Here is a 16,707-nt window from a genome sequence, read left to right as displayed (position 1 = left end):
CAGCATTCTTTTCTAATGTGCAAGTTTCCATGTCAAAAAGGAATGAAAGCAATGTCAGCATTTTATTCACTTCAAAAAAAAAGTCAGAGTAGAGACTTATTCCTAGAAGCTCTTAGCAGGTTAACGCCTTGTTAAAGGTTGAATTGTGTTCCTACCCCACCTCTGTCCCCAATTCACAAGTTGAAGTTTTAAACTCCAGTACCCTATTATTTGAAAATAGGGTCATTGCTAATGTCATTCATTAAGAGGGGGTTTTTAGAGTGGGCCCTCCTCCATTATGACTTGTGTCCTTATCAAAAAGGGGAAATTTAGACACAGAGACACACGTAAAGAAAAGATGATACGAAGAGATACAGGGAGAAAACAGCCATCTACAAACCTGGCAGAGAAGCCCGGAACAAATCCTTCTCTCTCAACCCTCAGAAGAAATCAACCCTGCTAACACCTTGATATAGACTTTCAGCCCCCAGAACTGTGAGACAATAAATTCTGTTTTGGAAGCCACCCAGTCTGTGGTACTTCATTATGGCAACCCTAAAAAATGAATATGCCCTCTTGGGCTATTAGTGGTCTCATAAACCAGTCTCCCCTGGCTACCCCATTTCCCAGCCAAGAATAACAAAGCATTCTGGAAAGCTAGTATCTCTGGAGCTTTCACTCTCCACAGTGAAAGGCAGACTGTAAGGGCTGGGAAGAAGGGCAGGCGATAGCTGTTGGGTGGACTACAGCAGCATCAGTCACAGCCAGTTTTTCGCATGTGGCACATGTCTGGCATTCAGATATTTGTTAAGGAAATGAAATATTCTAAGATCGAATACTTCATCTTCCTCTGACATTGGAAGCATATAAATGGAATTTTATTTTGGTCTTGTTTCTTTGGCATTTTCCAGCTTTAAACCACCATTGCCAAAATAGAAGATATCCCATTTCTAAAAAAAGTTTCCATCTTTTAAAAGTTTTCTTCTATAGAATAGTTTAGCCTAGAATATAGATCTTATTTCATCGGCAGCATATGAATTTACTTTCTTTGACCCAGGCTAGAGCTCATTCTGTTTAGGCTTGATGCCTTGTAAGTGCATGGAATATTCCTTTCTAGATCCATGTCCTCTTAAATTTTGCCTTTAATTGCATTGCCTACCCTTACACCCTGTTGTGATTTACCCTCTGTGTTTTGAAATGCACTGCTGGTTTTTGTTTTCCATGTAGATATGACATAAATCGGTAAGGAAAAATAGGATATGCTTTCCTTTTCCCTAGGAATTTCAGATACTATCATTGTCTTCTAGGAATTTCATTTCTTTTAGTAAAGTAATGCAACTTGCCCAGAATCCCTTATCTATTTTTGTTTGTCCGTCTTCATAAAAATTGTATAGAGTATGATCATTAGAATTGATCGGCTGTGGTTTGATCTTTTACATGACATTACCTTAGGAGCTCATAAAGCTTGTACTTACATTCGAAGGCAGTTTTGCCTGTAGGTGCTTTGAGGGAAAAAATAACACCTTAGGATTGGATTTTGGGACTTATTAGTCCTGTTTGGAAATGTGATATGCCCTTTATTTTAGGTTGTACACTTAAAATGGAGCTTTGGAGCCAGGCTAGCATATCAAAAAAATGCTCCTGTCACAAAAAGTAAAGTTTAGCATCAATCTGAATGTCACATTGAATTCATTAGTTAGGCAAGTGGCCCCCTTCTGTTTCCAGACAGGGTGCTTTTTACTGGTTATGAATAGCTGTGTGAATAGTCAAGGTTCTGTCTTCTTGAGGATCAAAATTTGTTTTGAAGAAAATGTTGGATAGTTTTTTTTAGATTAGCAAAGACTTCAGAATCTATTCCTTGTAAGTTTATATTGCTGGCAAGAGACTAGAACATGAAACCCTAGCATTTCTCATCACCTATTTTATTCCTGTGAAGCAAGATTGAGTGGCCTTGTCTCCTTTCTAAGTATGAAGCATGCACTGACCTGTCACGTTTGATTATTATTTTGTACTTACTTTTTAAGAGGCATTGGAGGCTCCCAAATGGCTGCTGATGGGCTGAAAGCCTTTAGGAGCCTTAAATTTCAGAGATGGCAGATCATTTATGTGCCTCATAGGCTGTTAACTCTAGCACCATCAGGAAATACTGAAGTTGAAAAAGCATGCTTTTGGTTAATTTTCACCTCTGACCATATTGAGAACAGTGTGACTTCATGGAAAGAGAAACAAATCAAGTGAGGACTGGGGTTGATTTCAGGTCTTTCACCCAGAACTGTGTTACTATGGTCAGGTCATTTCACCTGTCTGTGCCTCACGTCTGAGGAGGCCAGACCATGTGCAAGGTGAGAAGAGGAGCTCTGAAATTAAAATCGTAGCTTTATCAATCACTAGCTGTAAAATAGTATCTGCCTCATATAGAGTTATTAAGAGGATTGTTTCATCTTATTCATGCAAAAGACAGATATTGAATATCAATCGTGTTCTAGGAGCTGAGGATACAGCAATGAATTAGATACAAATAACTAACACATAAATATGTGTAGTGTTTATGTAGGGAGATCTCGTGAGGTTGTGAAATGTGCTTTGATATCTGTTGCTGGTGGAAATGAAGGGTGTGTAATGACTTTAGATGGGGGAAATGTGGATGGTCACATTAAAACTGAGAAGGTGACATGCTAAATTCTGAATGACAAAAAACAAAACAAAACAAAACAAAACAAAAAAACAGATCACAAGGATCACAAGAAGAACAAGTGTGTGAGTCCAGAAGTGACACAAAGCTCAGCAGGTCTAAGAAGCAGGAACAAGAACAGTGTGGCTAGACCTCAGAGAGCAGGAGCTGGGGTCAGGTTAGCTTGAGATAGAGAAGCGAAGGATGTAAATAGCTGCTTTGTGTGCCTGGCGCATGGTTCGTGGTGCCTGGTTCAATAAATGTTAGCAAATTAGCAGTTATCCTTCTCTTAAAAAGATCTCAGAAGAAAATGCTGCTAGTATTTTTATTTATTTATATATTTTTATTATTATTATACTTTAAGTTCTGGGATACATGTGTAGAGCATGCTGGTTTGTTACATAGGTATACATGTGCCATGGTGATTTGCTGCATCGATCCCCCATCATCTACATTAGGTAGTTCTCCTAATGTTATTCCCCACCAATCCCCTACCCGCTGCTATTCCTCCCCTAATTTCCCCAACCCCCGAAAGGCCCCAGTGTGTGATGTTCCCCTTCCTATGTCCATGTGTTCTCATTGTTCAACAACCACTTATGAGTGAGAACATGCGGTGTTTGGTTTTCTGTTCTTGTGTCAATTTGCTGAGAATGATGGTTTCCAGCTTCATCCATGTCCCTGCAAAGGACATGAATTTAAATTTAATGGTGGCCTCTGGAGAACACATGTGGCATCACTTGGAATATGACTTTTATTAGATGATGATGAGATGGGCATTTGAGATTTTACTGTGACCACTTGGAGGAAATTTTTTGAACACCTCTCTTTGCCTTTTTCATTTAAACCACTGCTTTCTTATCTCTACTAATCTTTCTTGTTTTGGTTTATTTCCCCAACGTTCCTGTTATTTCCAGATTTATGCCATTATGTTAATGCATTACTGCTTTCAAACTCTACATACATCCGAATTTGTCAGAAAAATGATGCTATCCCATCAGATAAATAATGAAATATATGTTATCAGAAGTAAATCAGAAGGTATTACACTAGAAAAATGTTAGGAAATGTTCGCTATATTTACAAGTATTTCTGAAGAGACATCAGAAGTATTTTCAACTTTCTAGGAAATTTAATTAATAGAACAGACTATCATTCTTGTTTTTTCTTACTATTTCTGTTTGGTGAATTGGTTGAGGGGCAAAAATGAAGAAATTGGCAATATTGCTTCTTTAAAATTAGAGATCTTAGTAGCAATTTGAAAATCAATTTCTTCTGGAAAACTCTTTCCTAAAAAGCAAAACAGAAGCTTTTTTTTTCCTTTGGTATTTTCCCTGATAGATAAAAGTAATGATCAGGTAAAGATCAGGGACTAAGGGGGATAGCAAGCTGCTGTCTTAAAGCATGGTGGGGATTAGTGAGGGCTAGTTGTTCGGTGGTGGTGGTGTGGTGCAAAGGTGCCCCAAACCAGCTGAGCTGTGAGCTGGCCCTCACTTCTGATAGTAGCTTTGAATTCAAGAAGTTCCCAAATTTTCCTTAGTTTTGATAATTTGCTAAAAGGACTTACAAACATTGTTGAAAGCTGTTATACTCACAGTTAATGTTATTTACAGGGAAGGGATCCATACTAAAATGAGCCAGAGGAAGACACACATAGGGCAGAGTCTGGAAGGTTTCAAATGCACAGATTTTGTTGCCCGCAGGATGTCAGACCCTCCTGGTACTGATGTATGACAGTACTCAAGGAGTATATTAGCCAACCAGGGGAGCTCACAGAGCCTCAGTGTCTAGAGTTTTTATTGAGACTTCATTATGTAGGCACGACTGACCTGTTGCACATATGGTTGAGCTCAGTCTCCGCATCATCTGATACCCTGTGACCCAAGTCCCTCACCCTTAATCACGTGGGTTAGTCTGTCTGATGTGGCCAGTTTCCAACCTAAGACTATTGGGTATGGCTGGCCTCACCCTAAGATTTAGTGTGGCCAGCCCCCACCCTAAACAAAGACATTTCAATTAGTTGTGGCATAGATTACCTCCGAGAATCTGAGGGCAAAGATCATACCTAGAGCAAGCCAAATTTTTTACCTAAAGGGTGAGAGAGTATCCCTACATGGATTGTGGAATCCATTATTCTAGAGTGTGTGTTTTACATTCTGCAATGCTGTGTGAAGTTGCTCATGACAACTAACCACTCTTAGGTTCGGCATTTGTCTTCTGTTGACAATAATTATGGCTTTACCTCACCGAATATTCTGAGGATTAATGAACAGATTTGGGCATATAGAATTTTCTTTTGAATTTCAGCTTTAGCAGCTGCTATTTTTATCATTTTAATGATTTTAATAATATTGTTATCATTTTACTGTTGTTACAGTTATGGTAAATATTTTTATTAATGTTAACTGCTATTTGAAGTAGACAGAATGTCAGTTCATTGTTTTAGGGACTTTTTTGCTGCTTTTTGGTCTCATCTTCTTTGACTATTTGTGGATTCTTTGTCTTTTAGTCTGTTTATTCTCTGAGTTAATAGAAACTCCTCTGCAATTTTGCTGAGCATTCCAAGCAAGATAGGAAAGTAAAGAGCTTTTTATTTTCTGTGTGAATTTGTTTGTTTTCAGAAATGCTATGGCAGTGATTGTAAAACTACAGTCACATAAGCATTTGGTGATGGCGTTATCTTGTTTTTTTTTAAAACTCATAGTACAAGACAGAGATTTGTTCTTTTGTCTGTATGTAGAAATTCTCCTCAGAGCATGTTCAAGCTCTCTTAGCCAAAGTAGAAACGTCTTTGAAAAGACAATTTGTTCAGTGCTGTATCCTTCTCTTCAATTTGCTAGTGATAAAAATGGACATCCCACCAAATATGGAGTGTTTTAAATTCCAAATGGCAGTATAACATTGTGAAGCGTAAAGTTTGCATGCCAAGTAGATTTTATGAAAGTACTCAGGTGTTCAATTAGTTTTAAATTCACCTTTCGTTTGGCAAAGAGGCTATGACAAAATCTACACTTAGGTGTAGTTTATTGTTATAAAAAGTAATTACTGCAGTATGAAGTGATCTTAATATGGCAGTATTTTTCATAACAACATTAGTTCTCATAGAGGTGTTACTGTGCTGCTGAGTGGTTTAATTGATCCCCTTTAACAAAACAATGCCCACAGAGCATTTTATTTTATAGACAAATGGAGATTTACTGGATTTTTACTAGTTACTTGTTTTCTTCAATACTGGAATGGAGCTTTTTATAATACCTTTTACTGATTATTATTTTTTGGATGTCTCCCACCCATATAGGTGAGCTTCTCCTACAAGGCCCTGTGTTTATCAAAGAACCCAGCAACAGCATTTTCCCTGTGGGTTCAGAAGATAAAAAAATAACTTTAAATTGTGAAGCAAGAGGCAATCCATTACCTCATTACAGGTACAGTGAAAATTTTGAAAATTCTAATAAAAACAAACACACTTATATGGTGACTGTGAATTTTTTTTGCTTTCATATATTTATACCATCAGTAAGAAAAAAATTAATGAATCTGTAGTTATATGATATATTTAACAGTTTCAGTATATGAACATTTAATATGTATATATAGCATATATTTGATTTGTTATTGATCTTGGTAGAATCCCTTAAACAAGTAATGTCTTTTCATTGATTTATGTTGCAATTGAATTTATAAACTTGGATTTACATGTGCTTGTCAAGAACACATTTATTGTGGGGATGAAATCAAGTATGTTTTAAAGTTAATTTGAAATCATAGTTAAAAGAATACTTCTGTGTCCACTTTTGTTCATTTACCATTTTACTGGATATGTGCTTGGAGGTTCAGTAAGTATGGAAAAATAAAACATATTTTTACCAAAGTCATTTTAATGATTCTTGAAGAGAAAATATATTTCATTTATTAGATGTATATCAAGTTAAAGTCTATATTTTTAATACTATATAAACAATTCCTCTTTGCTGAAAAATTTCAAACATGATGGAAAGTTATAAGGAAAATAGAAAAAAAATCTATACTCCCACCACCTTAAGTTAAAATTATTGATATTTAGTTGATTATTTGGATGAGATGAGTATTTATATTATTAAATAACCCAGGATAACCATTTTTACTCTTAGGGGTGTTTGGGAGACCCACTTTCATGAAGAGATAAATTATTTATAAATTATGTGCTGCATTCTTATAAGTGGTTGCAAGAAATTACTCAAGACACCTTTAAAACAGCACGCTTATTCATGCAATGTGAACATCTGCTATGAAAACCCTATTCACCCTATTGGTTTGCTTGACAAAACCTTTTCTATAATCTGTAGAACAAGCAAACTTCAGCCAGTATTAATATAAATTTAAATATTTAGGGTTGTAATTTAGATCTTACTGAACCTCTGTTTTTCTCTTAAAACTATGTAAATAATTGAAGTCAATAGTCATTGGTAAGTTGGGTCAGGATTGGGGTAGAAGGTAGTCTTTTGTGTTTTCGCATCTGGAAATAATTAAGATCAATCTCTTTCAACAATATTTAACAACATATTTCTTGAGGCCCTATGATATACTTCAATAAAATAAACTTAATAATTCCAGGTTACTGGTTAGAATAGCAAAGGTGAGAAAAAGTTTTCTTCTGCCACTTTTTCTATAAAAATAGGAAAATTATTAAATAAAATCATTAGAAAAGACAAACTATTTTATGAACTAGTTCCTTTAATCAGACATAAGCATATGTAACATCTGGAAATATCTGCTTCTTTTGGGGAGAGTTGAGCAGATCAGCTTAATAAGATATTATCTTGGAAATTTTTTTTTCTAGCATTTTTGTAAGGCATTCTAACACCTTTTAAATGCATCTGTTTGTTTCTCCCTGAAATGAAAGATTATTCTCACAGATATGGTTGCAAATAAGATAAAGCAGCCATGTGAATGACTCATGTGTGGGCTGTTTCTCTGTTGTCAGTAAAGTTGTATTTCCTGGCGTTTATCTTATGAATAATTTGCTGATAAATGTGTTCAGCTGAAAAATTGTCAAGATATAAGATTTAGTCATATAGGAATGTATTTCTAAATGAATAGATTAATTATGTTTGTAAAGTTTTGTCAAATAGCCAAATGTCTTGAGCTTAGATATTCAAAATAATCTTGTATAGTAATTATGTTTTTATATACTAGGTATCTATTGAAATGCCATGGAGTCTGTATTTAAAGATATTGGTGACATATAAAATGTTGATAAAGAAGTTTTACTGTTTGTATAATGATTCTTGTTTTATTTTACATCCTGGGATATCATCCTGGCATTTACATGTTGCAATTTAAAGAAAATCTGTAACTGAGACTAGGAGATGTGTGATTTTGGTTAATTTATTAGTTTTAGGTTTGATAAATGAAGAAATTTAACATGTTTGGTATTGTTTGATGATTTTGGTTGGTAGCCAAATACAACAGATACTTTCGTTATAATTTTGAAATTTTCTAAAGTTAAGATTTCTAACCAATACAAGATTTCACTTAAGCTAAAGGTTTATGATCGCTAGAAACTGAGACCAAGAAAAGCACAAGGGAAGCTCATTTCACTCTAAGAAATATCAGACGTTGTTTTAACCAGAAACAACCTTTTGTTATTCATGTCATCTGAATAAGACATTGTGCCACTGCAGTAAATGGAGTTTGGAATAATGTGGGTTGTAATGACAAATTTATCTTTTTAGATGACACCTTTATTTTTGGCCTTATTTTTTCCCTACCTTTTAACTTTAATATTCAACTAGGTAATATTTCACATTATGCTTTAAAATGGTCCATAATAAAGTATGCTTGCTCATTCTTAATTTTTATTGTCTTTCAAAAATCACAAATACCATCAATATATAATGACATTGAGGACATAAAAAGGAAGAACATGGTGGATTTTTTTACTTGAAATCAGAGAAAAGATTTTTTTAAACATGTATAATGATAAATATAAGCAGATAGAGAGGCAGCCAAGGAGGAATATCAAGGAGTCATGCGAAACCACTTGTTAAAAGCAATGCAAACATGTTTCTAAAAATTCAGAATAAAGTTAAAGAATCTTGTAAAAGAATATCCTTTGAAAGCCCAAAGCCTGCCTTGTAGACTGATGCCAACTTGTCTGAAGAGTGATCTTGTCTTTGTTTTTATGCCATTGGGTAAAAAGAACTCTTAATTGGCCATATTAAAAATCCAAAAGTTCAGAAATTCTCAAGAGAAATTACTTGTCTTAGGGTTTAATTGAGAATTTTATTTTATTTTATTTTATTTTATTTTTTGCATTTCCCTGCCTGAGCCCCAAAGCCTGTATTTAAAGGTTAATTAGTATTCAGTCTCATTGTAATTGCTGATAGTGCCAAAAGAGGTTACCCTGAGGAAGTATTAATACTTTTTCTAAATGAGAAAGATTTCTTCTACTTTTTGTGGGGTTAGACATGTCCAACTAACTAATGCTAACGTGAAAGACCACAGATAGAAGAATCCCTGACCACTGCTGCTGATGCTATTTAAAGGGGCCACATGTTTCAGTGAGGTTGGGGTAAAATAGGTACATGACAACAGGGACTAGGCAAATAATAACATTGAAAGAGGAAGGCCTGCCTGAAGAACATATAGGTATGTTGAATAATGGCTGAAAACTGTTCATCATTCAGCCCTAAGCCTATCATTACATGATCACAGCTGCTTCTCAGTACTGGCCAATTGTTACCATCTAGGATCTTGTGAAGAATTGTCTGGTATGACCAAAGCTTTTAAAGAGAGTTTTAAAATTTGGCTATTTTCATTTTGGAATTGCTCTAATTTTAGTGTCAACTGTTTTTCTTTTAAAACATAGTGTAGACCAAAGAAGCTAAGTCTTAAGTCTGAAGGTGGCCCATGTGGGCTTTGTATTTCCAACTCATAGTCCAGCTCAGGACTTAGAGGTGTGCTGTCCAATATGGCAGCCAGTGATCACATGTGGCCCTTGAAATTTAAATCAATTAAGTTAAATTAAAAATTCAGTTGTTCAGTCACAGCAGCTTCATTTTAAGAGCTTGGTAGTCACATGTGGCTAGTTGCTACTGTATTTAACAGTACAGGTGAACATGTCCAGACTTCCAGAATGTTTCAGGTTGACTCCTGGACCCACAACTCTTTGCTATAAATGTTTCTTCATTTTTCTCTCTTTATAAGTTAAGTAAACAGAACATTATTCTCTTTCAGCTCTATGGGAACAGGTAAACAATTTTAATACATAGAGTGTAAGGAATCTTGGATACAGAAGTTATAAGGGCTAAACATCATTGAAAAGTGCAGGTCTTTCCTGGCCACGGTGGCGCTTAAACATGATTCTCTATAATGGAGTCAAATCCTGCACGTTTTAAATTTACTGATAGTCAACTAAATGCATTCAGTATGAGAAAGAAAAGGAAAATAAAATAATACACTAATTTCTGCTAACCATTTATTCTAGGGTGGATGTAAGGAAGGGAAGTCTGAGTTTATTTTGTCTTTGTATTGATACATAGTAATATATATCTAGGCACACAGAGTACTGTACGTTGTACTGTATTTGGCTATGTATATATATATACTATGTGTATACTATCAATTCTATATACTATTTCATTTTTAGAATATATAGTACATATATGTGCTATATGCTAGTCTATATGATAATATAAAATATATATGACATGTTTTTAAGCATAATTTGGATTACAAGCAATTCGTCCTTTACATATTTCTTACTGCTATGTAAGATCTGATGTCATTGTTATTTTACTTTTATGCCTCAAGGCAAGATGTTATTGTTCCTCTAAATTATTTTGGCACTTACAAAAATGACATCCTTTTTGTCAGTTTTCTAAGTCCAGTTCTCTATGTTCATCCTCAAATTAACTCCTTTCTACATCCTGTCTTCTCCAGCTGGTGAGCTCTGGTCCCCATACCCACAATCAGCCAGTAAGAGTAATGAAATAGCCACATGTTGGAATGATGAAAAAACACAATCACTAAAAAAATCTATAGTGCCTGAGGCAAACAGAGGTAGATAACACCTCTTACAGGGCAATTTAAACTTGGTTGCACTATCGTCTCTCCCAGGAAGCCTTCTTGACATCCTTAGTGCTGAAATCTGTGCTCAGACAATGTGCCCAACCATTGCATTACCTGTATGATAAAGCTCATCAAAATGAAGTCATATTGCCCTGGTAGGCTGTAACTCCCTTAAAGGTGAAGACAGTGTGTTCTTCATTCTTATGTTCCAAATGCCTAGCAAAATAGCAACTGCTCAATTGATGGCATGAAAAAAGTGGTATAAAGTGAATAAGGGGGAAAACAAATATCAGAATTTGGGATTGTGTTATATTTCTGGAGTTAAGAATGTCATAAAGGATCACAGGGTCAGAAGTTGCTAAGAGTTTATAAGATATTTTAAAATTTGTATATGAGTCTTAACTTTTGGCTTCATTTTAAGACAAATTGCCTTGAGGTGACAAAGATGGCTTCCTGGAACTCCAGGCTACTCATATCTTCTGCAAAATGGCAACTGGAAGAATAGGGTGTCTATCATAAACATCATCAAAAGTTCCAAATGGTGTCAGAAAAATATGAAATAAAAATGAAGCTAATCCTGTCAGTAGTCAATACCCAGCAGAGACACAAAGGTTAGATTTTAGATATTAAAGGTGATCGTATAACAAAATCACATATTTTTTTGTTTTTGGTTTCTCTTTCTTGTGTTTTTTTCACTGGGACAGGGAGAAAGGATGTACATGTACTGATCAAATACATGTTGGGTCACATTCACATTCTTATCCAATAATAAGATTGAAACACAGAATATCTGACTGGCCAGGCCAAGCTCATGTGAGGAGGGCTTCTTTAAAGGAGAATGGAGGAGCTGGTACCAGGAAAAGCTAAGATGGCTGCAGGGAAGGCAATAAGGAAAAACATCTGTAACACTCCGTGGAATAATTTTAAGATAATCCCTGATTGATATGAACCAGGTTATAACCATGTAAAGTGAACAGTTGTTTTTAATCCTAGTATAGCTCTGTAATCTGTTTCATGTTTTTATGTATGTTCAAAATTTATCAATGAGTGAGAAATGGGAATCTATATCATAAAACACATTTTAAACATTCAATTAAAAAAAACAGCATCGCAACTTTAACTCATTTAGATCTTTAGCAATTATTGCTGAAGTCTAACTAGTTATTTTTGGATAAAGTATTGAATATGCAAATTCAGACATTCATTCTTTCAAAGGCTGCAATTATTCTCATCACTTCAGTAAACATATTAACAAACATTGCATTTGAACACAAACGCATTTGCTTATTAACTTGAAAGCTGCATCTAAAACCACAAATTGCTTCTGTGATTAAATTTCTAATTTTCCTGTCAAACTCCAAATAAAGTATTGCCTGTTGATTTAACGAGTGTTTAGTGCGGGCATATTTCCTAAGCCCAAATCCCAACCCTTCCCAGTGTTTTAGTAAGTTATTTTGTTCTTTTCACATTGGTTTATGTTGAGGTTTAAAATACGGTTTATGCTGAGGTTTAAAATATGTTTGTTTTTCTCCAGAATATTGTTTGTATGTCCATTGTCCAGACCAGATTTTGTGTGACAGAGTACATACTTGAAAGACAATAGCTTTATGTAATCAACTGTGAGGTGAATTTTATTTGGGGATTATTTTTGAAACTACTGGAAGTCATTTATTTTTAGTTTTGTTAGCTTCAATTTCAAATTGTGATGTTGCCTAACCTTATTACCGGGTTCAAATGGAGGACACTTTTAGAGCCTGTTGCCTTAAATTATACCAATGATAAATAGATCTCTGTTTATAGTCATTGTCGTTATTCCATACTAGTGTGATTTTCGTGGAAAAGGTTGTCATTTCTGATAATAACTAATATGTTAAATAACAATAACTAGTAAGATAAAGAAAATAATGATGCATTAATTCCCTATCTTTAAGATTGTTTATCGACAATATGGATGACCACAGTCAATGAAGACTATGTGGAGGTTAGTTATGAGTAGGGTAGAGAACAGAATTAGATTACTTTATTCAAGAAACTTCTGTTAGTTCCTGTCATGTACGAAGTATAGTGCCTGATGCTAGAATTTCAGCAGTGATTGAAATAGTCATTATCCTGTGCAGCTTACATTACTTTGAAAAGCACCGTTTGACCCTTAGAATTTAGGCTTTTTTGCTGATTTTACTCATTATTATACAAATTTGTGTACACACACACACACACACACACACACACACACTCAATTTCTCTCTCTCATAGTTTATTCTTTGTATTAGAAAGTTATGATTTTTATACCCTCAGCCATTGATGTTTTAGTTTATTTCCTAAAAGTAACAATGAAAGTTTTCCTCATTTAGAAGTAATAACTATCGGTTTTGAAATATCTGCTGTGTCAGGTACATTATGCTTTCTATTCAAGAATCAAAAATTGTTGGCCTCAGGGTATGCAGCTGTTTTAAAGAAATTGTATTCAAATTCATTTTTAGGTAGAAATCTGCCTTATACTCCACCATTATGTTTTATTGGGCTTGGTCCAATTCTCTCAGACATTACCTTTTTTAGCCAGTGTCCCTGTTGTATGTAGAGAATATAACTAAGATTTAGAAGAAGGAGACTGATCAAAGGTACATTACCTTAAGTAGGCCAATAACCCACGACTTCTAATTGCAGTACTCCAAATATTTATCTCTAATTATTGACAGAGATACAAGTTCACATAGAACCTTCACATGAACCAGTTGAAAAGGTTGAGAACTCATTGAAAATTACTAGATTTGTGAAATATGTATAATAAACCATTTCTCACTTGTGATTCTAAAAGCAAATTCTAATTTGTGTAGAATGAGTGTTTGAACACTGAAAGCTGACACTGAACTTACAGGATCATTCCAGATTGTTACAACATGATGATTATGCAAAGGTGTTTAATCTTTTGACATTTACTGCCAAGCTAAAGGTACAAGGCTAGTCTGCTTCTGGAGCACGATGCAAATGTTATATGATTGAAATGCTGGTATATAGCCCCAAGAGACATGAGGTTGTCTTCTTCTTTTGCTCCAGAGCAATGCATTAAGCCTTTTGGAATGGGATTTGGGTATGCAAATATACTTTTATGAAGTTTCAAATAATTTCCATATTTCAGAAAGATTTCTTTCTGATACTTAGAGTTCTTGGTGAACTTTTAAACTCTTTGGTAAAAGTATAAATTTGTAACTTTTACAAAGGACTATGAACATGCAGAACCAAAAGGCAATGTTTGCTGCTAAATGCTTCTCAAATTCATGACCTGAGTCTGCCATTTTTCTGTCACACTTTGCTACTGAGTGTTGTGTTTATGAAGCCCGGTTAGTTGGATTACAGTTTCTTGTAAAGAAAATTAGTCTAATTTGAAGATTTATTGTACACATACTTTGTAAAGAAGGAGCTGAACATGTGTAACATGTGTATGCCTTCATTTTTTTTTTTTTTTTTTTTTTAGACAGTGTCTGGCTCTATTGCCGAGGTTTGAGTGCAGTGGTCCCATCTCAGCTGGCAGCAACCTCCACCTCCCAGGCTCAAGCCCTCTCACCTTAGCCTCCTGAGTAGCTTGGACTATAGGTGGACACCATCGCACCTGGCTAATTTTCACCTTTTTTGTAAGGATGAGGTTTCACCATGTTGCTCAGGCTGGTCTTAAACTACTGGTTTCAAGAGGTCTTCCCAGCTGGGCCTCCTAAAGTAGTAGGATTACAAGCATGAGCCACTGTTCCTGGCCCTTATTATTCATTTCTTATACAAATGAAAATATTAGATATACTTAGAAATCAGTCTGAAATATGAGTATTTTGCCTTAGGAACTTAGGTATACTTAGGAACTTAGGTATTTTTTCTCTCAGGATAAAATATTAATAACTATTGGCAACTTAGGCCCAGAGATTACTTGCACATTTCAGAGTTTAAACAAAGACAACCTTTTTGAATTCATGTATTTTCAGCAAGAGGAAAAACAATCAATGTTTAATAAGATATTGAGAAATTTTATATCACCTGGGGTGAGTTCCATTTAATGATGAATAATATTAGGCAGGAGAAAAGTAATTGTATTGCTTTGTTAAAAGAAAATTAACATTCTTCTGATTATGGCAAGTATATTTTAGCTCTAAAGAGTTTGCTAACACAAATGCGCTAATGTTTTGGACCATATTTAAAAATGGAGGAACATATTTTAAAAGAACAGTCTTTGCCTTTTCACATACTGAATTAATCTAGGGATTGTGTGTGTGTGATAAAGACTGAAATAAAGAAAATGAGAAACATTTGTATGTAATGGAACAAATCTTTTCCATTTTTGTTCTTTAGTCAAAACTTAAGGATGATAGCTTTTAGATCTTAGACACCTAATGAAATAAAGTATATTCCAGCATACTTTATGGTTTCTTAAATCTTTCTAGCTATTAAATACGCAACAATAAGTGCTTCTCCATTTTTTATTTATCTTTACAATTTTCCACATAGCCAGTGTACCTTGGTTATTCATTGGCTCAACACAAAAACACAATTTTCAAATGAAGCCATCTGGCCTGCTTAGTCAGACCATAAACATTCTAACTCGTGAGCTAAACAGTGTTTTATTCATATACAAACTGCTCTTCTTAGGTGAGGAAAACACAAATGCCCTTTGTCACGAGAGTCCTCCATTCAGAGGTGTTTGAAATTAGTGATATATTTCCCGATTTGCTTTTAGAGGAGGTTTTTCCCCTGTAAGCCTTTAGTCACTTTGTAACTGAGAAATCTTTTACAGTCTAAAAATTAAACCCACCCACTTTTAATTTACTGTCAGATGTATTCTTTAAAAGGGTCAGTATGTGTTCTCATCCCACGTTTTGCTGACTTCTCAGGGAGGGTACCAATGTAGTTCAACCGTATGTGAAAGACACGGTCCATTCCATGTAAAAGGAGAGGACTGAAAGCATTGAATCAAACATAGAACCAACATGTGCTTGATGAGAATGTAATAAAAGAGAAGCAAAGGGGACACAAGGGTTTGCAGCCTTTGATGTGGGGCCTCTTCCCATCCTAACCACAGCATTTGCCCGTTTGTTGAATCCCTACCCAGTGGAAGCATTGAGCTGAGAGCTTTGCACACATTGTCTGAATAAATTGAAGAGCAAGCCTATGAAATAAATGGCATTTTCTCCATTTTGTATGTTAAAAGCTTCGGTTCAGGGGTGTTAGGTAATTTGCCATGGTCATGCTGTAGGTGACCGACTGATAAACCAATGAGCACTTGGTTCCGAATCCAGTTCGTTTTCATTACTCTATTGCTTAAAAGGCATGGCCAAGGCCTGGGGGTTAGACGGAAGGGTGGAGGTAGGAACAGAAACTACGAAACTAGGGGAAAAAGATACCTACAAAGATGTGAGCTTCCTGAAGTCAGGGACCTTTTACCACAACTTCAGAACATGGAAAATTGCCTGACATAGGCACTTTGTAAATGTTTTTTACTGACTGAGAAGAGAGGGAGGGAGAAACGGATGAAGGAAGGAAGGGCTTTCTGATCAGTTGATCAGTCGTTGAATATGAAATGGGCTAAATTGAAAGGGAGCAATTCTTTTCTGCTTGTGTTTACTGAATGTACATATTAAACACTGGGAAATTTTGTTAAGGTATAGATTCTGATTCAGGATGTGGGGTAGGGCTCTAGATTCTGCATTTCCAACAGGCTCTCATGTGGTGATGATGCTGGCCTGCAGACCGTATTGTTTCAGAGTATTCGTAAAGAGTGTGAATGAACACCTTTCCTTTATTTTACTTGCTTCTCTGAATTTCTATAGTTCTAGGACTCGGGATAGAATAAGATGAAAGGTTTATTAGTGCTCCCAGTTCAAATTCAAACCTTAAGGGTAGACTTAGAGTCAAAATAAGACATGCTAATGCAAAATGTTCATGCAGATATGGACTTGTCTTGGTAAGGACCATAAGAGTTACTTTATAAGTAAACCAAACAAAAACCAACAGCGGAAGTCTGCCATAAA

General features: G+C 35.2%; 1 protein-coding gene across 5 annotated transcripts in view; it reads left to right on the top strand.

The window, feature by feature from the left end:
• Nucleotides 1-16,707, top strand: part of CNTN3 (contactin 3) — a 335,565-nt gene that overhangs the window by 104,481 nt on the left and 214,377 nt on the right. For all 5 annotated transcript variants that reach the window (XM_039477684.2, XM_074404562.1, XM_074404559.1 and 2 more), the window contains one exon: nucleotides 5,946-6,072. In XM_039477684.2, the coding sequence (XP_039333618.2) occupies nucleotides 5,946-6,072 (127 nt within the window). The remainder of the gene's footprint in view (nucleotides 1-5,945; nucleotides 6,073-16,707) is intronic.

The sequence above is a fragment of the Saimiri boliviensis genome, chromosome 8 (assembly GCF_048565385.1).
Source record: "Saimiri boliviensis isolate mSaiBol1 chromosome 8, mSaiBol1.pri, whole genome shotgun sequence".
NCBI lineage: Eukaryota > Metazoa > Chordata > Mammalia > Primates > Cebidae > Saimiri > Saimiri boliviensis.
Note: the sequence above shows the minus strand (reverse complement) of the source record. Positions and strands in the feature narration are given on the sequence as shown.